This window comes from Stegostoma tigrinum, chromosome 7, assembly GCF_030684315.1.
Source record: "Stegostoma tigrinum isolate sSteTig4 chromosome 7, sSteTig4.hap1, whole genome shotgun sequence".
Taxonomy (NCBI): Eukaryota; Metazoa; Chordata; class Chondrichthyes; order Orectolobiformes; family Stegostomatidae; genus Stegostoma; species Stegostoma tigrinum.
The window spans coordinates 49830205-49853987 of NC_081360.1; the positions used below are offsets into that span (position 1 = coordinate 49830205).

Consider the following 23783-nt stretch of genomic DNA (forward strand, 5'->3'; position numbering starts at 1 on the left):
AAGCAAGCATAGAATGTATTGAGCACATTAGGGTGGGGTGCTTCGTTGTAAGCGATTCTACTCAACTTCGCTGTGTGGCCCTCCAATGCCTCTAATTCTTTGTTATTTTACAGTACTGAGATCAGTAGATTCTTAATTCCAGATATTTTGTTGAATTCAAGTTCTGCCGTCTGCTGTGGCAGGATTTGAACATGGGCTCCCAGAACATTATCTGGGTGTCTGTATTAACATCCTGCGATAATACTACTAGGCCATTGCCTCTCCAGGCCTGGTCCAAGCCTCGATGCAGATGTAGCAAAAAGTTATTTATTTTTCAGTTCTATCCCTCTGGAAACAAACGCTCATATTTAATTTCCTTTTTGTCTGCCTTCAATTTATGTTGCTTCTACTTGTTCTTTGTTTTGAACAAGCAGCAACAGTAAAGCAGAGTTTCTCACACCGGCAGCAAGTAAGAGACTGTGTTTTTTGCTGAGATCCATGCAGTTATTTATCATGTGTTTTAAGTTGAATATTAGAGGTATGATAAGACTTATGATATATTAGTAATGTAGCTGATGGGTTGGAAGATGACGTGAAAATTTGGGAAGATATAAATTTATGCCATAGGTGAAGGCATGGGGTGATGTGTTTAATACAACGAAAAGTGTTTTCATATTGTTAGAAGTATGGAAGGCAGTGAGCTAAAAGGGGTGCAACAGAAGATGAAGTAAAAGTATCAATGTATGTTGATTAGAAATTTAAACGTCCAAGCAAAGAATTGGAATTCATTTCTCAAGGAATAGAAGGCAAATTGGGGAAGTAGCGTTAAATATATGCAGAGCCTTCTACACTTAATGAGTTTGAATAATTTTAAAGCAAGACTTATTGTTTACATGATAATTAAGAAAGCCAAGGATATGGAGACAATGTGGAATGAAATAGTAGTGTGGGAAAAGCCTCACGGAATACAAGCACTGTCACAGGTCCATCGGATTGAATAACCTGTTTTGTGCAATATGTTGTGTATACATTCTCGGTGTTCTTGCTTCCCCAACTCCTCATGTTCCAGTCAATCCAGAACATTAATGCTCAACTCTTATAGTCCTATCTTGCAAGTATTTTTCAGGCACTTTGCTTCTATTTCTTACACACCTGCTTGTTGTACCTTTACCACCACTGGTCAGTAGTGTCTTAGAAGAGCAGCCTATTACTGCTCCATGGCCAAACTGTACCTGTACATTCTGATTATGGTTTAATTTTGCTTTATTAGAGTAATTGCCAATGTCTAATGATTCAAGCTTCTAACTCGTTTTAAAATTAATTATTTGAACAAAAGGGTTTATTGCTCAGTTTAAGATTTTTAAACAAAATGCAAGTTCCTCAAGATCCATGGAAATATTCCAATTGTTTAGCAATATGATTTATCATCTTGTTTTCCTTAGCAGTTCAGTGTATACTTCAATTAATTCTGGTAAAATACTCAATGTTGTTAACAATTTTCTTCAAATTTTCTGAAGCTTCATTTTCATATGTAAATATAACCTGCACTATTTATAGCATCATGTTGATAAGTTTAGTTCGTTATAAGCATTAGACAGTTAAGCTGTCATTGCTTCAGATATTATCAAAGTAGTACATCATGAAAATGTATAACGTTAATCCAAGTGTGTTAAAGGTAAAAGCATATGATGGAATCAGATAAATTACTCAAAGTACTGATTACATTGAAGTTGATTTTCTGCGTTTGCCTTTCCACCTTTTAAATATTTGCTAAAACTGTTGTGCATGAAAGATGATGATAACAATTCTGTAGCTTTTGAAATTGGCCACTCTTGATAGGAAGCAACTGGCTTTCTGTTTGCCTTGATGCCATCAGTGCTGCAATGTTATCTCGTGATTTGTGTAGAATGAATAAATTTTTAATGTCATGAAAATTAGTAAACTTGAAATGATTAATTCTTTTCAACCTATAACTTAAAATTATAGGAACAAAAAAATTAGTATTCAAGATTATCCGACTTTAACAGGACCTGATTAAGCTTATGGAATTGCTTAAAATATTTGATGCTGTGAAAGCAGCACCTTTGTAAGTGATTTCAATGACGCTAGAAATTGATTCTGGGAATGTATGTTGTATGCCCTATTGTTCACCATGCATTTTGTAGCTGATCAAGACATATTTATACTTTATTAACTAATGTGATTATTGATAATGATTCAAAACTGGTTAACTTAATTTGGCCTTTTTTTTAATCTAGCGGTGGGAGCTACTGCAGTTTATCCTATTGATTTAGTGAAAACCAGGATGCAGAACCAACGGTCTACAGGATCCTTCATTGGAGAACTGATGTACAAAAATAGTTTTGACTGTTTTCAGAAAGTTGTACGATATGAAGGCATTTTTGGCCTTTATAGAGGTAGGTTTTTAGTCAAGTTATACAGTTATTAATGTTAAGAGAGTGTTGTGAATGTATAGTTTCTTAACTGGATAATTTTATCATGGCTCTTCACTTCTACTAATGACAATAATGTACTTTCAGTAGCATATGCATTAAGGCTGACACTGTAATGTTGAAGATGAAATTACGAAATCAGTGGCACAAGATATTCTGAATTTGAACAGGCTGGGGTGCACATATATAATATTTAAGAATGAATATTTTTGATCCATTATAGATGCTGTCAATGTATTAATATATTTATTTTTCATTACTTAGAATTACTGGGAAAATATCTTTATCTTCTCTCTACCCCAAAAATCATCCTCCTTCCCTCCATACCTGATCTGAATTAGCAACCTAGTTTTCATTTGTTACAATTTTTAAAAAAAATCACAGAAACAGAATTCTGCTTATCATTGTTTTCATGAGAGAGAAGAAGGTTGAGAGGTGACTTAATTGAGACATATAAAATAATTAGAGGTTTGGATAGGGAGCGCCTTTTTCCTAGGATGGTGACGGCAAGCACGAGGGGGTATAGCTTTAAATTGAGGGGTGAAAGATATAGGACAGATGTCAGAGGTAGTTTCTTTACTCAGTAGTAAGGGAATGGAACGCTTTGCCTGCAACGGTAGTAGATTCGGCAACTTTAGGTACATTTAAGTCGTCATTGGATAAGCATATGGACGTACATGGAATAGTGTAGGTTAGATGGGCTTGAGATCGATATGACAGGTTGGCACAACATTGAGGGCCGAAGGGCCTGTACTGTGCTGTAATGTTCTATGTTTATAAATGCTACTAATAGATTTTTAAAATGAAGGAAGTATTAGCAACCTTGTATAGAACCAATAACTGTGCATACTGGAAATCTGAACAAAAACAGAAATTACTGGAGAACCTCCACATGGCTGGCAGTATTGTGGAATTTGGGTTAACATTTTAAGTCAGGTGTCTATTTCTGAAGAAGGGTCACCGGACTCAACAGTAACTCTGATTTCTCTCCACAGATGAATAATCTTGTCATCATCAGGATTTCCTTAATTTAGTTGACCAAGATATAACTTGCCAAGTTACATGATATATCTATTACGGGAAAAAAAAATGAAGAAAACAGAAAATGCGAAACAATATCCACCATCCATGATAAGCAGAATTCTGTTTCTGTGATTTTTTTTTAAAAAATTGTAACAAATGAAAACTAGGTTGCTAATTCAGATCAGGAAAGGAGAGGCTGCCATGGGCTGATAACTTATTCCAGAAAATATACCAAAGCCAGGGTTCGTGTTCTCTGAGCTTAATGAAAACCTTTGACTGGCAACACCAAGTATGCATGACTGCTTTGGCTCTCAAGTCACTCAATGATTTTTTCAGAAGCAGATCAGGCTCACTGGCAGGCATAAAGCATATGAAAGGGACTCATTCTAACCTTTTGAAAAAAACAGATTTGATGCATGCAGAGGGGGGAAAAAAAAAGTAGTTCATGAAGTCCTATGAAGTTGAACTTTTTGATTAACCTGATGTATGTTTCCAGGTTAAGGTCAGTTATAGTATAGCTCCCTGGTTCAGATGATTTGCTCTGTACTTTTAGGTGTTGCATAAACCTTCCTTGTCCGTTTATTAGCCTTTTAATGTATGTGTCTGTGCACCTTGAGATATTTCTGCATTCAAAAAACTGTATATTCACTTTACTGTTGAACTTCGAAATAGTGTTTGGAAAATTAAGCTACTACAAGGGCCAGGGCGGGGAGACGTGAGTTGCAGGTGGAAACAGGAACCTTACTGCTGGTACTCAGCCAAAGCAGTCATGCACAAAATCAGAAGTTGCTGCAAAAGCTCAGCAGGCCTGGCAGCACCTGTAAAGAAAAAATCAGAGTTAATGTTTCAGGTCCAGTGTCCCTTCCTCAGAACTGTTCTGATTTTTTAACTTTTTTTTATTATTCACAGATGCTACCGGACCTGCTGAGCTTTTCTTTTTGTTCCTGATTTACAGCATCCGCAGTTCTTTCGTTTTTTTTAAATTAAAGCAGCCATGCATACTGGTGCTGCCAGCCAAAGGTTCTCATTAGGCTCAAAGAACACTGTTCTTCTGACACCCTCTCCTTCCCTATCTGAATGAGCAATCTGGGTTTTGTTTATCACTATAAAAATAACTACATGTAATAGCAACATAATTTTGCTTAGGGTGAACATTCTTCCTAATTTTCTATTTCCATGATTAATGGGTAGAGGAAGCAACTTGCTAAGGTGTATCTTGCTCAACTAAATTGAGGAAATCCTTTTGGTACATTTACACACGTTTGCCTTCATTTAAAAAAAATGTTGAAATTTATCTCTCATTAATCGCTACTCTATTCTTCAGTATACTTTTGTTTTGGCTTCTGTGCAGTTAAGATATTTTTGGAAGGAAATATCTCAACTTGAGTACATTTTACTCAAATTGCAGCCCTGTTTTATAGAACAAGATGTCAAATTGATGTCTTTGCAGGCTCTCTGGTCTCTGGATGGAGCCTAACAAAGTTACATAAATATTTTATTTTAAAAACTGTTACATACCAAGAACCTATGTTTAGTGCTTGGGTTGACGCTTCATGAAGATAGGCACCCATCCTGTGGAAGACTTGTCAGTCCCTCAGACGTAATGTCAGTTATGTCTTTTTGTTTGTAACCATCCTTATATTAGGATAACTATGTTGTCTCCCCGTTTTTGGATAACAGTGTCATTGCAATCTTATTGAGAGAGTATGGTTGTAAAGATTCAATTAAGAGACAATAAATACAGGAATAGCATAAATTTAACTGCTTTTTCTCTGTAAGGATTACATGCACGTGAATTATGCTTATCTTTTGAATGGAACTGCATTAAGCTTTTTGGTCTTTAATGTGCGCTGCCAGTCAGATTGTGCTCACTACCACCTGCAACTGGCCAAAACGTAGATGATGCAGGAACGTGGATTCATTTTTTGGTTTTTAGCACATTTTAATCAACAGGTGGAGAGAGCAATTGCATTGTCCTCGAGGGAAAACCTAATTGAATACTGTTTTTGGTCCTCACTAAAATAAACTGGTTGTGCTGTCAATACTAACTAAACACTGACAGTGAACTTACCAGTTAGGAGTATTTGGTAGAAAATCCTAAGTTCTCTGTAGCTTTTGGTTTGTACCTTGCATCTTCTACAGACGTAGAATGTTACAATTGTTACAGACGTTGGCTCAATGTCTCCACCATTTTGACGTTAATGGTTGCAATTTCTCATTGTTACCTTCAAGGTACCCACCGTTAGTTTTGCTAATCTTTTCATTTTTGTGCTTATTAAAGCTCTTTCTTGTTTTATGTTTTCTCCCTTCATCAATTTCTTGGACTTTCGCTGATTTATTTTTGAAAAGATTTTTAAAACCTCAAGAAACATTGGCGGTTTTAAAATCTAATGCTATCCTTCTGCAGTTAGCTATGGTTAGATCACATTTCCAGTGAGAGTTTCGCTCATGGGAATATATGGTCATTGAAATTTATAAATTATTTCTTTAAGTACTTGTCTTTGATCTAATGTCACATAACTTAATTTTTCAATGAACCTCGGACATTGGCCCTTTTTCAGCCCTGTAAATGGGCTTTGTTTAAATTTAATATTCTGCAGTCTTAACTCTGTCACTCTCGAACTGTATTTAGTTTCAAATTGATGGCTTTTCTCTAGAACATTCTTTATTGAAGATCTCAAATAGCAGTTCTGTAATTGATTCCTCAACATATTTTTTAATCTATCTTGAATGCATTCCATAAACCTGTCTTTCAAGATAATTTTTCAACGTTGGGTTGCCAAATCTATTATCACGTTGCCCTTGTTGCATGCTCTTTTAATTTCCTAAACTTCCTTTTCTTATACTGGAGTATTGAAGTAATTGCAGAACTTGTACGAGCACTATAGCTAAGATTCACTAGTTTTCTGCAGGTGATGGATTCTTTCTCATTGGTATGAATCCTCTTTACTCACCTCCTTAACTAGTTTTGGCACTGGTGCTTGGCAGCAGCATGGTGAAGCAATGTGTTTTCTTATTCCCTTCTTCCCCTGGAACGTTGGATCAGATTTTGAGTAACAAAATCCCATTGTTCAAACAAAGCTTATCAAAAAGCAAGGAAGAGAGTGCAGGAATTTTTGACTTTGTAATTGCACAAGCTATGTAGTAGTAGTGTTTATAATATTGCAGCTGCACTACTTGCATAGACCAGTCTCTGTTAATACTGAAATCAGTTTACTGAATTTTGTTCACAAAGTAAATAAAGTATCTTCACAGACCTTTTGACTCCATTGTAACATTTCCATGTTAACATTTCAGTGGCTAAATTTATATTTGTTTTATTATTGCTAATATCCTTTTAAACCCTTAGGTCTTTTACCACAGTTGTTGGGTGTTGCTCCAGAAAAGGCCATTAAACTCACTGTAAGTGTTCATTTTATTCTTTGTTTTCATTATTTTACTTAGTGTATGAATTTAAATACAAAAGATAATGTAAAGGCTTATTTTTAGATTCTCGGAGGGGTCACTCTGTCTACTTAAGAATTCTTACATGTAGAAGATACATCCAGACATGCTTGTAGTTGGTTATGAACAATTCAGTATGAATAATATTTACTTGATGAATCCTAAAAAGCAAAATTTCAACTGAATGATCTTTGTTTTGTGATATTCAGTCTGACACTCGTCTTTTTAAAATTTATTTTTTGAAAATGACTACTCAAGTGTATAATGTAAGAAAATCCAGTGAATAAAATATCTAATTGTATGCTTCCAAGTTAATTTACTCAATCTAAACATCTGCTGTTCCTTCTTGGACTAGACACATTTATTTAAATGCAAGGTGATCTGCAACTTGAAGTTTTATAGCATTCCTTAACTTGACAGGTATAATAATTTTGTAATGCTTGAACTCTTATCTAGAGATGCTGTAAAGTAAAAGGCTTCCTTCTTCAATGCATATTAAAGATAGATTTATTCAATGGGTTTTACAATAATTGTCTCTAATATTTCCGTTTGCTGACTGTTCGTTCTATTTCCTAGATCTTAGTCACATTGATTCCAATTATCTCCTCTCCTTTCCTTTCATACCTCCCCTGCGCCACCTAGTCCATCTCTTCAGGTTCTTGACTTCCTGTCCTGCTTGCACTTTCCATGATTACAGCTGTGACAATAGTATAGCTTTTGATTATCGCGGTTTCCTTACCATGTCATTGTTTTAAGATGTACAGTTGTTTGAATTCTATCAATTTTTCAATGTCTTTCACTGTTTATTAGTTCAATCACCATTGTACTACTGAAGTGAATACAGCACATTGCATTTGCCATAACCAGCATTTAAACAGCTTTAGAAATCGTTTTCTCTCAAGACTCTGGCTTATTTTATTGAACAACATGATGCCCAGAGACCAGCAACTTCTCAACAAAGCTGCCTTCAAATCTTTCAAAATCTCTGTTGAAATTTTGCTCCTCTGTTTGCCATAGAATTTCTCTAGCTACGAATCTGTCAAATACATATTCACCTCCACCTTTGATATCCTTGATTGCATCGAAATTAACATTTTCTCTTGTCTTCATTTTTCAAGTACAGCCTCCACCTTCATTCTCTTAAGTACAAGGGACGCAGGTTTGAAAGGATAGAGAAGCAATTGGATTAGGCTTTCTCTGGCTGACCTGGCCAGACTACATAAAGTATAATTAGGTTCTGCTCTTGGGTAAAAACTTCTCTTTTCTCTGTTGGAAATCTTTGTTTTGAACCTTTCTCTGGCCTTTTTGTCTTGCATCTCCAAGAATAAATGCAAGATTCTCATGGATTTCATTGTCAGTAAGTTTAAGACTATCCAATAATTCACTCAGCTATTGTGTGAAACGTTCTTTTTGGGTACCTTTTGCCCTAGCCTTGGACCGATGTCTTTTTCTCTTGTCTCCCTTCATCCCTCTTAGATCTGCGTCTGCTCTTTTCTACTAAGCTACAGGAATACTTAGTACCTTGCTTCCATGTTAGTTAATCTGGGTAACGGACCCTCTTGATTACTGTTGCTGCACTGGCGCAATTTTAGAACTCCTAATTTTATTGTATTTTGAAATACTCAACTTGATTTTAATCTGAGACAAAGCTGTTCATGTGCAAGAGTAGTTAATTTTATGATATAGCAAGTTGGCAAAGATGCGAAGCAGTTTGTCAGTATTTTAGGATCGATAGTTCCAATAGACATTTTTCCATTTACTCAGCTTGCTCACGATTATGAAACTTGTCACAGATTCTAAACTGATACTAGCCTTGAAAATTATAGTTTTTTTAATATTGTATTAAGTATGGACCACATTTATTTTCAAATTGTCTCGATTGTAAGGTCAACTAACTAACCTGACTGAGCAGCTGTTGTTTTGCCTTACAAGTGATATGACATGGCTGTTGATCAAAAGACTGTTAGCACATTGTTTGAAATCTAATGTCTTCTGCGAAACACTGCCATTAAGGCTTGCACTATTAACTTGAAGGTTTTGTCATTATCAGCTATTTGGACTCTTTATGGTGTAAAGATTCAGTCGTTGTTGCATTTGAATTTAAGCCAAGTTTTGTCAGTGTGCAATTTTTTCCTATTGCCTACTTTTTTCACTGAAAGATTTTGTTTGAGAACCTGCCACAAATATTACATTTCAAAGAATAAAAGTCTAAATTTTCTTTTCTTCGTAAAATTTAATTAGCGGTCCATCGTCAGCATTATGGGGAAAGCATCTTTAAACTTCATCCAAAATTAATCCTAATTATAGTTATATGGTTGAAGTTATATACAAAATTCATATGCCTTCATATTGTCCATTGCTTTAAATCAAAAAGAAAACATTGTTCATTGTGCTAATGCTAAGATTTCAGAAAATCAATGCATTACTGTGTGGTCTTGGTTTTCTCATTGCCAAATGTGAAAAATGGCAGAAGTCCTTTTTTGTCTAGGGTTATGCCCTAGTGCAGATGTGATATTCTGAATGGCCTCCTTCTGAATCATACAATTCTATACCATTGGTGTTAGCTTTGATGCTTGATTTTCATTGGGTGGGTTCAATTCCCTCATCAACTGATGTGACCGTGAAGGAGTCTCCTCAGCCTAAGGTTTGGAGACTGTCCAGTTAAATTATGACCAGTGAGCTCCCTTTAAGGAGAGAGGAAGCCAATGGTCTGGTAAGACTATGGCAACTTTACCTTTTTACTATTCGGTGCTTCTAATGTTATTAACAATGGGCATTCAGGGTTGCTTAGCAGTAAGTTTCCTCGTGATGTTGGAAAAGGTACAGAAATGAAATTGTGGTGAAAACTTGTGCTATTTATTGTTGTTGTTTTTTATTCCACTTCTGATGCTTGGATTCAGATGAACCCTTATTCTAATTACAGTAAATTGAGAACGAAAAGGACCTATAGAAAGATGCCAGCAAGTTATGCATCAGGGGAATTGTTTTGTGCTTACGTAAACAATAGAGAAAATGCTTCATTAAACATGCATTCTTGCTAAAGGGGCACTGACATGCCTACCACCTTAAATTGCCCAACAAAGGGGGTTACTCCGTACAAATTCTGACAGCATTAAGACCCTACTTCTGGGCTATAAAGCAAAAGCCAGTAGTCTGTTTATAAAAAATAAAGCTGTTAATAACAACCTGTATTTGTGCTGTCTGCAAGTAGACCTTCCCTCCTTTAAAAAAATGTGAAGCAGAAGTTACATTTCAATAATATTCTCAGAAAAGCTTTGAAGAGATTTTTAAAGAGAAGGAACAACTCCTGAACTTCTGGCTAGCCAGTCAACTACCCCACAAAGAAATTCCAAATGGGTGATTCCAGTTTTGAACTTTATGACTCAATCGGAAAATAAAGCAAGAGTTGTGATAACCTGGTATCCCTCAGTTGCATTACACCTTAATATTATTGTTAATTGAATTACATTTCCAATATCCTTTTCAATCCAATCCCCACCTTTGAATGTTTATGAGCATGCCTGTGATGCAAATTATTGATTATTCCCCTCTGCCAATGTCTAACAATGTATGAAATAAACCCTACTTTATGCTTTAAATCTACAACAATGTAATTGCAATTCTCAAAAAGTCTGCATCCATGAACACAACAAGTTAGAGGAAGTACAAGCCCATTTTTAAAAAGGGGTAAGATTAAAAAAAAATCACCATTTATTTTCAGCTGGTAAGTAATGAGAGAGATTCGTTTTAACATTTGTAATCTGTCTGTAATTGACACTGGGACTTGTGTCTGGTTTGGACTAAGTAGGATAAACTAAAATGGTGCAAAATTTGTAAAATGTCCAACTGTAAGAAACAAACCTAAATAAACTGATTTGAATCAAAAGGCATAGCTGAAATGTTTACCAAATTATAGTACCCCCCCCCCCTCCCCCCATAACATTGTCTGTAGATTTTAAAACACATCCATGCTTTTCCAATGTCTGTGTGTGTAGATCCTCAAATTGATAGCCTGACTAAGCAGCTATTTTTTTTCTCCCCTGGCTGTGCCACAGGTTTGATGTGACTGAGTACTGTTAAATCTTCCACTCTTGCCAGGATCTAGTGGAATACCAGACTACCACTAAACATGTCCCCCTCTAAGACTCATAGTAGTGGGGGAAGGGGGAGTGGCTGGAGGCTCCCCCCAGTTGAATCCCTAGTTATTATGATGATACCACTGCAGTCGTGGAAACTTAAAAACCCACCTGACCCAAAAGCAGCAGAATAGTGTGGCCTCTCTGCTTGGGAAAATTAAAGAAATCTGTCAGGACCAGACTCTCTGTACCATTTCAGTAGTTTGAGATGTAGAGGTTGAACATGTCCCAATGTTAAAACAAAACCACCCTGGTTGATCCCTGACAGGCTGGCTCAGGTCAGGCAGAAGATCCAGTGTGTGCTGGACAATACTATGGATGACTCTAGCTACAGTAGTTGGAGTTATTTCATTGTACCACTCCCGAAGCTGGATGGATCGACCCAGCTCTAAATCGACTACCAAAAGGTAAATGCACTTAGCCAGACCAAGTTCTAACCAATCTGCCATCTTCAGGATTGTATAGGCAAGATCGGCCAAACTTTTAAAAAGGACAGCAAGGTCCTCTGACCACAAGAGCGAAAGAAATCACAGCATTTGCCTCCGCATGTCTTAAATTTGGCCCCGCATGGCCTTTGCCAAAATGAGATTATGTCCTTTGACCCCAAAAAATTCCTCCGCATTCTTTTGCAGCCACCAGCTAGGCAGTCTCTGAATTCAGCAGTTGTGCATTTACTTCGACATCTGTTGTGACCACTTAAACAACCTGGAAGCGGTGATCAAGGGTCTGAAAAAGGCTAGTGTCATACTGAACTTTGCAAAAAGTGAGTTCACTGTGGCCAAAGTAACTTATGTAGTGGGGAGCAAAGCTACTACCCCAGATTCCAGAAAACCTAGGGAGTTAAGGTGTTTTCCAGATATGAGAATGTTCTACTCCAAATTTGTCCTGAACTTTAGCACCATGGCCACTCCCTGACATTACCCCTGATGAGAAAATAAAAGGCATGTCAAGAGCCTGTTTTCAAAGTTGAAAACTATCCTGACAAATGTACCTGCATAGGATCCCCAGACTTCAGTAATCAATGTTAGCGATCCAGGGTTAAGAGCGACCCTACTCAAGAAAGATGATTATGGAATCAAGTGTCTAACTGGCTTTTTTTCTTCCAAAAACTCATCAAAAATTAGGAAAGATACTTAATGAAGAGGAAGAAATTGTTTCCTGTTAGCTTTCCAGCATCTTGAAATCTATTTACCATGGATAAAGCAAGACCTCTGTCCACTCTACACTGATCAATTCCTAGAAACATTCAAAATGATCAACGCTACATTGTTCTGCCAGAGCTTGTTGTTGCAGCCCTTTAACTGAAAAATGATTCATGCCAACATTACATTGTTCTATGCCTTACCCCGTTTGTAAGCATCCACAATGTTGTAGAGAGCTATCATGGCATCTCCTAGTTGTGCATTTGACTTTTCTTGCCCTAGTGTGAGTGAGAATGAATGTATACCCCTTTGTTTTCATTTTTCTTGAATGTGGTGCATGTTTGAAAAAAATCACCCCCCTATTTCTCAATCATCCCCCCACCCGTGAAATTCATTATGATTGATTAACATAACACAACAATCCTGACCCCAAAACATCAGTTTTCCTGATTCTTTGATGCTGTCTGGCCTTCCATGTTCCTCCAGCTCCACACTGTTATTTCTGACTCCAGCATCTGCAGTTCTTGCTATCGCTTTAATATGTATGTGACTGTTTTAAGAGCACCTTTAAATAACCCAACAGGGATAGCTGCTCCTGCAACAATTGCCGAAAGTACCCAAGCATCTAATTCTGAGTGACAGAAGTAAAATCAGCCTGTGATTGTGCTGTCGACAGATGAAACAATGAAGCACAAGTTACATTTCAGCAAAAACTTCCAGGAAATCTTTGAAGAGGTTTTTTTTAAGGGAAGAAATGGTCTACAACTTCTGAACTGTTGGGTAGCCAAGCGCCCACCAGTAAATTTTAGACAGTTAACTATAGCCTTAGATTTGAACTTCACCTTAAAAGCAAGGGCGTTGATAAACCAGTATTGCTCAATGTTTTTTATTAATGTTGCTGATTGAATAACCTCTGTATTCTTTCCAATCCAATCTATCCCTTATGTATTTGTGAGTGTGCTTGAAAGTACTGAAAGTATTCCAACCCTCCCCTGCATCTAAAGGTCTAGGAAATAAACCATGCTTCCTACATTGTTGTTGCAATCTGCAAAATCGAGGCCCACATGTAGAAATGCAACCTGGCAGGTGTTGCCTTTACTTTTGCCTGTTACATTTTCCTCGACTTCTGTTTCTTTAGCTACAGAAACAGCTGATAATTGCTTAAGACAGGCTGAGATACTCCAAAGGCGCTTAGAATATTTATCATGCCATTATGACTCAAACTTTTTAATTGTCCTGATTCCTCAAAATTTTGCTTACATATAATTTCTCTGTCATACTGATGCTTGCTCTATTGATCCATCAAAACCGGCAGTTGAGATTATTATAGTGGACTAACCTAGGAATGTTGGATGTAAACAGCGCAACCTGTTTAAATCCGTGTAAGGTCTTTGGCCTTTCTGGTGAAAGCGTCAAAAGGGTTGAACTCTTAACCATGCAGCTTGCAATCTTTGATTATTTCAGAATGAAAGAACAATTTACTTTATAAATTGAGTTGGTTTGCCCAAAAAGATGACTTAGAGTCAAGACCACATTTCTGCCACCTTGTATGTAAATTCTAAGTTAACTGAAATCTAATATTAGTACATTTGGATCTGAACCTGCTAAATTACAATACATGGGTTCTGAGGAAGGGTCACTAGACCTGAAACGTTAACTCTGTTTTCTCCTCCACAGATGCTGCCAGACATGCTAAGCTTTTCCAGCAACTTTGTTTTCGTTCCTAAATTACAATACTTACTTTTTAATAAGCATTATGGGTGGAAATTTTCTCCCATTTAACAGCCAATTGTTGGTTCTTGGTGTTTTACTAAACCAGATACTTCTATTTAAACATTTTGATATGGCCAAGAATATCAGAAGAATTAGTAAGAACAATTGTGCATCTTGTACGACTTGTTCCTTTCTTAGAATTAAGCATTTTCTACAAAGCCATCTTGCCCCATCCATATCCTCTGTAAGAATCAAAATGTAAACCATCTAGTTTTACTAGTTGGATTCCATATATATTGTAATCTTTTTGCTGATGAAACTTGATTAGCATTCTACATTTAGGAACTGGATGCATGTTAACAAGGAGTGTAATAAGTTTTACTTTCTCCTGGATAACAAGGTGTGAAGCTGGATGAACACAGCAGGTCAAGCAGCATCTTTACTTCCTCCTAAGTTTGTATAGCAGATGTCAACTTTGGAAAAATGGGATTGGGTGTTCTTTTATCCTCTCAGCAATGTCCTTTTCAAAAAAAAACCGTTTTCCATATTCACTTCTGCTTTTGAACAGATCAGGCTACCTCTGATCACTTTTTTTGTATCACTCTCAATTAACATTCCAGTTGTAGCACCATCTGTATCTGTCCACTGGGAGAAACTAAGTTGTGATATATAAATGATCCTGGTATTAGACAATACCATTTTTATTGGCCTCAAAAATCTCAATCCCTCAGTTTTGGAAGGAGTTTTTGAAACTTCATAGGTCTGCTCTTATGCCACCAACGTTGTATCCTGCACTCTGTACTGTTACCTTGATATACTTGTATACTATGATCTCACTGTAAAGCATGTAAGACAATACTTTTCACTGCACTTTGGTACATGTGACAGTAATAAATCAAATCTACAGTATCTTTAAGGGATCCTCTTGTGGCACAGTGATGATGTCCCTACCCTAGACTAGGAGGCTCAAGTTCAAATCACAACTGCTGCAGAGGTGTGTAATGACATCTCTGAACAAGTTGATTAGAAAAATAGGTTCAATATTAAAACAGCCTAGCCTTTTACTTGCTGTTCATGGTATTTTTGCAAATACTGCTCCTTCACCTGCATTTTTATGTCTTTGTCCTAACAAATTCCAAATTCTCTGGTGTCAGCCAAGCCTTTGTTTGAAACAACTATCAAACTCCAAGTCAGAAAAATGTGCATTAAAGTTATACTCACAGAACATGCAAATCAAGGCTGACAGTCCAGTGCGCTACTGAAGGAGTCTGGAGTTGTTGGCTGTACGACCTTTTAGCCTTTTGTTGGGCTCAAAAATCCCACAGGCCTATTTTGAAGAACAGTGTAGGGAGTCTTGGCTAATATTTGACCCTAGATCAGTACCACAGAAAAAAGTTATCTGGTCATTATTGCATTGTTTGTGAGAGCTTCCCTGCACAAATTAACGACTACACTTCCTATATTACAACACTAAATTACGATGATTAAGCATCGACTGCAAACAGTTTTTTGACATCCTATAATCATGAAAGGTGGGAAAGTTGGTCAGCTCAGTTGGCTGGCTGGCTGGCTTGCAGTGCAGAGTGATGCTAACAGCACGGGTTCAATTCCCACACCAGCAAAGGTTACATTGAAGAATTCCCCTTCTCAATCTCTCCCCTCACCTGAGGCATTGTGGCTCTCAGGTTCAACTACCACCGGTTGGCACACTGTCATGAGAAAGCAGTCCTGTGGTCTGGTGGGGCTGTGGCAACTTTACTGTTTAGTCAAGAAGGACAGTCAATAAATTCAATTCATTTAAATAGTGGTATCCTTACAGCTTTAAGATTTTTGTGTAATGAAAGGAAAGCCCCCATATGACTAGTTTACAAAAATACTCAGGAAATGGGAACAACCTCATAGCTGCAGATTGTGAGTTTAGTAATGTGCTCTGCCTTTTGAATTAATGGTTGTTGTTGGTTAATAAAAAAGATCCATGCTTTCTTCCCTGGCTGAGGTCTGCTAGAGAAGTAAACATCACACGCTTCACTGTTTGGAACAAGAGATGTCTGTGGGAGATTTATTTTTGGTCGTTCTTGGCACTTGCTGTGAACTGGTTTCAGCATAGTTTGCCCAAATGACTTGCCTGTACGCACATGCACCAATAATAATGTTGGAAAACTGGCAAGGAGAAGGAATCTATTCAACCAAAAGTAGATTGTCTTACATGCAATATCAGTGATATTTTAAATCTTGTTCATTTTCTCTTTTTAATAGGTAAATGATTTTGTACGAGACAAGTTCACCCGAAGAGATGGCTCGATTCCTGTTATTGGAGAAATTCTTGCTGGTGGTTGTGTACGTATTGCTTACACTTTTGTGTTGTTACACATGACAGTAATAAATCAAATCAAAATCTTTAGTATGTATCATAAAAACTTGAATGTTGTAATCTTTGAACTTCATGAAATTCTTTGGCTCAGTTGGCAAATTTGTACGTTAATTATTTCAGTTCAGGTGACAAGTGAGTTGCAACTTGAATAGACGGTGATGATACTGGCTAAAACTTTTTTTCAAAAATCCCTGAGTACATTGCTATGTAAAAGCTGGCCAAAATGTTTCAGAAGGATACATAAACCATTTTGACTTTGCCTTTCTAAGCTTACACTCTGCAAAGTAAAACTCAACATGCGTGTGATATGGCAGGTGAGGATTAAAAAAAAACTGTTTCAACCCGACCAAGCTTCGGAGAAATTGGAGCTGTGGTTTAGTGATTCCAAACCAGAATGCTATCTAACGTTATGATGCCAAATGGGATTACCAAATTGTTATTTTCTGGTCAGAGACAACTAATATTTTTAAAGTAGACAAAAGGTGAGATCTAGCTTATAAAGCCACAAGATTCTACAGCTTTAAATTAATAAGAAGACTTCACAATTTGGAATAGAAATACAGTCTGTAATACATGTGCAAGTTAATTCTAACACCTGTAATTAACGTGCTAAACATTTCTAATGTACTTTGAACACAACAATTGGCAAATGCAGCCACGACAGATCCGACAGATTTTGCAATAACTTCCCTCAGGCATTATTGACATGGTTGTGGACCTCATAAAGTTTCACAAGTTCTTCATCTCTGCTAGTTTGGCCTTGAAACTCCTTCTTAAATTGTTCCCTCGTGGACTGCCTTGACATCTGTTCTGGTTCTGATTGATCACTTTCTTGTGTCCATGCTCCTCTGGACTCTTGAGAACTGCATTCCAGTATTTATTCACAAGGAAATCCATCCTTTCGTTGACTGCTGCAGTCTTGACTTATGGACCTTTCACCCATTCTGTTGAGCTGAATGATATGCTGCTTTCTAGCCATTCACAGCTCTAGAATTTCCCAAGCCCTCCTTACCCAGAGCTATTCACCTGATGTAGGACTTCCTTGATTCCTCACTACATAAAATCTGTGTAGTTTAGCTGTCTTTCAGCAGCACAGTTAATAACAACTGTGCCTTCAACTTGGAGTTCTATCTGTCCTCCTGCGACTCGTTTTGGCCCCAGAACTACTGCTTAGTGATCCCCAAACTATTCTGTGTGACATATTGGAAACTTTGAAAATTAGCCCTATCCCCACCTCTGGGGTGAATTGAATGTAATTAATTTTGGAACTATCAAATGTAGCACACCCTTAGAATTCTCTGTACTCCTGATTGTTAAAATGTTGCCACTTTTTACCGTTTTCACTAAGTTTCATGAATAGTAAAAGAACAGGAATTCATCATAGCTTGTACAGACTTCATTCAGCAATTAATTCAATTTAATTGATCCTGACTTAACCCAAAATTTCGCCCATATGTATAAATCTATAATTCTTCCTTATTTGTTTATTTCTCTGCCTTGGAAATACTTTCATTTTTTAAAAAATATGTATCCTGAACTGTCAGCTAATGTTCCTGTTCTGCTGCCTGATAGTTCTGGATCTGGGTCATTGCCTGATATTTGTTTTCTTCTATTTTGGTAAGCAGATAACTCGTGCCTTAAATGAGAACTGTTTGCCACCTCTATTAGGTCTCTTAATAAAACAGTTTCATCTTATTCCAAATATTTTGGACAAGTTTGTGGTTCATTATGCTACCGGAAACATTTTGAAAAATGGGGAGGAGTGGGTTACTGGAGTAAAGGATGATGCATGTCAAGCCTGGGCACTACAAATAGCACTTGAACTATGCAGGGGATAGTCACTGAAAGGAAGAGGTGGTACTAAACACAGATTAGATAATAGAACATTTTTCTGTTCCTGGCAAAGTTAATTCCCACAGGAAAAATCATAGCTCTGTACTTGTTGGTCAGGTGCTGGCCGTTTAATGCACACATGGTAGATACCTCCTGAGGCCACCTGCAAGACTGCAACCTGGAGTATTAAACATTATTGACCCTAATTTAAGAGTTTTTGACAATTGCTTTGCTATTTCTATGGTATTTGATGTAACTAAGCCTGCAAGTTAGCCTCCAAGTCACACACCGTCCTAACATGGAGCTGTATCGCTGTTTGTGCAGTGTTGCTGGGTCAAATCCTAAAACTTCCTTTCTCACTGCAGTAGGTGTTTATCTACCACCCTCAAGTACTGCAGTGATTGGAAAAGGCAGTTGACCATCTACTTCTGAAGCACAATTAGGAGTTGCCATTAAACGATGGCTTTGCCCATGCAGCTCGTGTCCTGTGAACAGATTTTTAAAAAGTCCTCCAAATTTTACTGTTAGCTTTATTGCCAATATGTTAATCTCAATGCTGTAAGTGTATACCTAGCTTAGTGCATGAGGATGAATTTTAGATTGCTTATTTTAGGTTACAGTCAAATGCTTTGAAAGCTCAATCCCCACTGCAAAGCTTCTTCAAAATCTGTTTTACTTTTTAAGAATCTGGTTTCAAATGGCCTGTAAGTACTAGGCAGTTTTGCTTTATTAAATTTCAGTCTTTCTGTTACTTATAGATTCAATGCTGTCTGTCTGTCAAAGTAAATAATTGAATATATCATCGATTCAGATCTTGTATAGAGTAGAATGCATAGAGATCATGCTGACTGTGCAGCATATAAATTACTGAAAGGGCCAGTGTACTCGGGTATTTTTCTACCAGGGAATGATATTCTTGTCTATTTGGAGAAATGAACCAAAACAGACACATCATTCATGGACTGGATAATCAGAAATTTAAAGCAAAAATTGTTGTTTCATGGTAAATTCATGTTTAAAATAGATTCAGATGAAGAAATATGGTATGCACTTTCTGCCCATAGACCTTCCTTTTATTTCATAGTTTATTTTCTAAGCACTTTATATCGTATTGTCATGGATATTAAATGATTTGAAACACAATTCTATATTAACAGATGTCATTGTATAAAGCAGACTTTCAGATAGAATTGTAGTTATGTAACATCCCAGACCATCTGGCATTTTTCTGATTCACTCACGGGGTGAGGGAGTCACTAGTTAGGCCAGCACTTATTGCTCAGAAGTCAGTGAAGAGTTAACTACATGCAGGTCAGACCAAGTAAGGATGCCAATTTTCTTCCTATATTTAGAGGGATATGGGCCAAACACTGGAAAATGGGACTAGTTCAGTTTAGGAAACCTGGTCAGCATGGGTGAGGTTGGACTGAAGGGCCTGCTTCCATGCTGTACACCTCTAGAACTCTATGACCCATGCTTGAAATTCACTTGCTTTGAATTCTACATGCCCCACTCTATTTTAATGCACTCGACTCCGCATAACGCTTTTCCCCATTTGAAAACATCTTCTGATGCATCACTTTGCCAATTTGGTTCAATTTCGTAACAATTTCATTGTCCTACTCCAAAAATAATTTTAAAAAGCTTTAAATTTAATAATTCCTTAAACTCACTCATCATTATTCATCCTGCTGTTCATAATTTTATTGAAAACATTACCATCCTTTTCTCCTACAGTGTCTTAAAATTCCAACACTACCCATCAAATATCTATTTCTTCCTGACTTTCACGTTACTATTCTAGCCGGTGGTTATTTATTGATAAATAATTGGCTATGCTAGCCTTGAAAGATTTGTTCTTACTTCTGTTGTCTCTTTCTCTTCCACCTGATTTGTTCTTTAAATGTTCACAATTGTCCTTTCCCACTGCTTCCTTCCCTACCTGTTTCAAATAAATAGTTTGTTACTGACTGTTTGTTTTCTCATTACCAGTCTTTTCCTTCCTCTCCAGACAAGTTCTCTTTTCAACCTCAGCGTTTCCAACTTGGATGTGTTTTCTTCCCACTTATTTTGAAATAAACATTTTGCTATGCCATTTCCAATCCTCCCTCCCTCCACTGTTTCTCTGCTTCACTTTAAAAATTGGCTCAGACTTCTTCAATTTGTTTAATTACCAGCAACTTAATTACCCTTGCAAGGAAGTGTGCAAGTGAGCATGCCAGAAGTGTCATTGGAAATATCTAAAAATGAGATGAACGTGGTGAAAGTACTGCACAGGACCACTTGCATGCTAGTCAGTGGAAACAACCTGGGATGGGCATAGCTGAATGATGTCACAACCAATGGATTTGATCTAAGCTTTGCATACCTGCCACATCTATTGTGAATCGTTTTGGGCAATTAAACAGCTATGGCGAGGCAGAGGTGGCACAAACATACCCAGCCATAATGATAGAAAATCTCAGAATTTCAGTGAAAAAGTGAGGCTGAGGCATTTGTAACCATTTTCAGTCAAAAATATTGAGTGAATGGTTCATCTCCACCTCCTCCAGCATCACTGAAGGCACTGGATATTACAAGGGTTATGGACCTTGATTGCATTCCAGCAGTCGTAGTGAAGATGTGCTTTAAAACCAGGCAGAGTTGCTCCAGTGCAGCTGCAATTCTGGCATCTGCCCTGCAATGTGGGTAATTAAACAAAATGGCCTTTCTACAAAAAAACGCAGCTAATCTGGTAATCTTCAGTTATTGTCCCATCAGTCCCCACTGGATCAACAGTAAAGAGGTGGGAGGTGTTAGCTACAGTGTGATCGTGGTTCTTGCTTAGAAGTAACCTGCTGACCTGTTCCACAGGGTTACTCCACACCTGATCTCGTTACAGCCTTGGTTCAGACATGATCAATAGAGCTGAACTCTTGAGGTGATGTTAGTTTGACTGTAAAACAAGACAGCATTTGATTGTGTCTGCTATCACACGACAAAAACTGGACCACAATGGACGTGAGAAATATTCTACTGCTTTCAGTTGTGCATAACAGAAAATAACATGATAGTGGTGGTTTTGAAGGCCAGTCATCAGTACTGAAACATTGTTCCAGTAGTCAGATTGTCACTGCCCTTGACAATCAATGGCATGACTAAAATTCATCACTTAATACCCTGGGTTTATCAGTGACTTAAAATTGTAGCCGGAGAGAGGCGCGCGCCCATGTGTGTGTGTTTGTGTGTGTCAGGTAGGTGAGGGTGGGTGTGCGTCTGTGCCAGGTGGGAGCAAGGGCGTGGGTGGGTGTGTATGTGTGTGCTTGCCAGGTGGGAACAAGGATGTGGGTAGGTGGGTGGGCGTGTCAGTTGGGTGCAAGGATGCGCATAAGCGGGTGAGCACGAGGGTGTGGATGGGTGTGTGTGTTTCCTGTGTTAAGGGACTACACCTTGGCGAAAAAAAAAGATTTAGTGAACTCTAAACACTTTGGTATGTCTTAAAATCACAAAAGGCACTATATTGGATACAGTGTTTTCCCTTTCTCTGTTTTCCCGCTTTCGTTCTCGCACTCTGTGTCTCGCGCTCTCCCCCCCCTCCCCCCCACAACTTTCTCTCTCTGTTTTCCCCACTACATTACTAGTACATCTTGGGGAGGTTGTGTCGTGGTAATATGAATTAGTAATCCAGAACTCCAAGCTATCATTCTACGTAGATACAAAATAGTAAAAGAAACAAAGTTTAAAAATGTTAAGCATTACCTTCATTGAATAACTAGAAAAATAAAGGAATAAAGTTAAAAGTTTCAACAGTCTTTGAGTTCTCTGTTCTCTGGGGGAGCTCACCTGCTTATGTAGGTACAGGGAATCTCCCTCATGGCCCACTCTTCCCTTGTCTTGGTCATGATGGCATCACTGTTTCTGAAGCTGCCGCATCCCCCGTCTTCTCCTGCTTACGATACATGCCTAGACATGACCCACTCACATCTGCGACACCACCATGCTAGGCTGAGAAACTGCCATGGGCCACTGAGAGATCGGGCTGAGACACCACCATGCCAGGCCTTGGAATTAACCACAGGCCGCTGAGAGACTGTGCCGAGAAACTGTCATGGGCTGCTGAGCGACCAGGCCAAGATGCCACCTTACCAGGCCTCGGAGCCACCACGGGCCACTGAGAGGCCGGGCCGAGACACCGCCACGGGCCGCTGAGAGGCCGGGCCGAAACACCGCCACGCCATGTAAAGATTCACCGAGAGAGGGAATAAAAAGGAGTAAAACGAAGGAAGGGAACAAACTCTGGCTGAAGCATCCTATATTACTGCCATCTTGGTAGTTTAATGGTAACCACGATTGTTTATTTTAAAACAATTTGGCACCCTAATGTTTTTAAGGAAGCCTGAATTTAACTCAAGATTTGTTTGAGTCTTGAATCCTGTCTGAAATGGCCAAGCAAACTACTCAATGCTATCAAAGCTTTACATTCAGAAGGAGAGAATGGGACTGTTTGGAGCATCCAGCACCAACCTAGACACTGGAAATGACAAGGCAAGCCCAGTCCAATTGACCCTGCAAACGTCTTGTTAGCATCTGGTGGGGTTTTTGCCAACACTTGGGAGAGCTCACAACTAGCCAAGCAATAGCCTTCTAGGCATACTAGTGAAGTTGTGCTTTGAAACAATATCCTGGACACTGGCAGAACAGAACTAACAGAGGTAGTGGCACAATGGTATTCAGTTGGGGAGGAAGAGATTACCCTGGGAAACAAAAATGTTGATCCCCAGCCCCATGAGGTCACATTATCAGGTCTCGCATGGGCAAGCAAAGTTCCTGCTGATTACCACTTATTTCTCCCGCACCCAGCCTCAAGCTGCTGCATTGTAATCCTCCATGATCATCACCACTTGATGAAAGTGCTGTTAGGATGGCAAGGAACAAAACATGTTTTTGGATGAGCAGTTTAAATATCAATTAGCAAGGGCTGCTCAGTCACACCACTACTAATTGAGCTGGCCGAATTGTAAAGTACATAGCTGGTAAACTTGGTTTATAGCAGTTGTTGAGGGAATCAGCAAGATGGAAAAATCTACTTGAACTCTTTCTTGCCTATCTGTCACAGATGCATCCATCTGTGACAGTTTTGGTCGGAGTAGCTAACGCACAGTCATCGTGGGAACAAAGTTCCGTCGTCTTATTGAGGATAATGACCTTCAGATTGTGAAGGTATAGCTACCACTGTACTAACTAGATACACTTTGATATCAGTTCAAAACTGAGCATCCATGATATGCTGTAGGTGTTGTGCAGAAACCTGTTTTGACCACCATTTGTAACTTTGTGGCTCAGCATATTTCTCTCTCTCTTCTCTCCCCTCCCCCCACAAAAATTCTGCCATTCCATTAAGCTGGGAAATCAATCCTGGATCAATGAAGAATCCTTGGCAACATGCCAAGAGCAGCACTAGGCATAACTAAAAATTAGCCATCATCCTGTATAACACAAAACTATTTGCATGTCAAACAACAGAAGCTCTGCAACATTTGGTTTGGTTTCCTTCTGACACCATTCAGCATCTCATCTTGTCATAGCCTTTGCCCAAATCTGGACAAAACTGCTGAACTCTGGAGGTGAGGTGAGAGTGACTGCCTTTGTCAACTCAGCATTTAGTGGAATCTGTTATCGAGGAACCTTGACAAAACTAGAGCCATTGAAG

The 23783-nt window shown here is 38.2% G+C and overlaps 1 protein-coding gene across 3 annotated transcripts in view; it reads left to right on the forward strand.

Annotated features, from left to right (window-relative positions):
- The window catches only part of slc25a12 (solute carrier family 25 member 12), a 111778-nt gene that overhangs the window by 69888 nt on the left and 18107 nt on the right, over nucleotides 1-23783 (forward strand). For all 3 annotated transcript variants that reach the window (XM_048534340.2, XM_048534342.2, XM_048534341.2), the window contains exons 11-13: nucleotides 2238-2396; nucleotides 6805-6857; nucleotides 16147-16227. In XM_048534340.2, the coding sequence (XP_048390297.1) occupies nucleotides 2238-2396; nucleotides 6805-6857; nucleotides 16147-16227 (293 nt within the window). The remainder of the gene's footprint in view (nucleotides 1-2237; nucleotides 2397-6804; nucleotides 6858-16146; nucleotides 16228-23783) is intronic.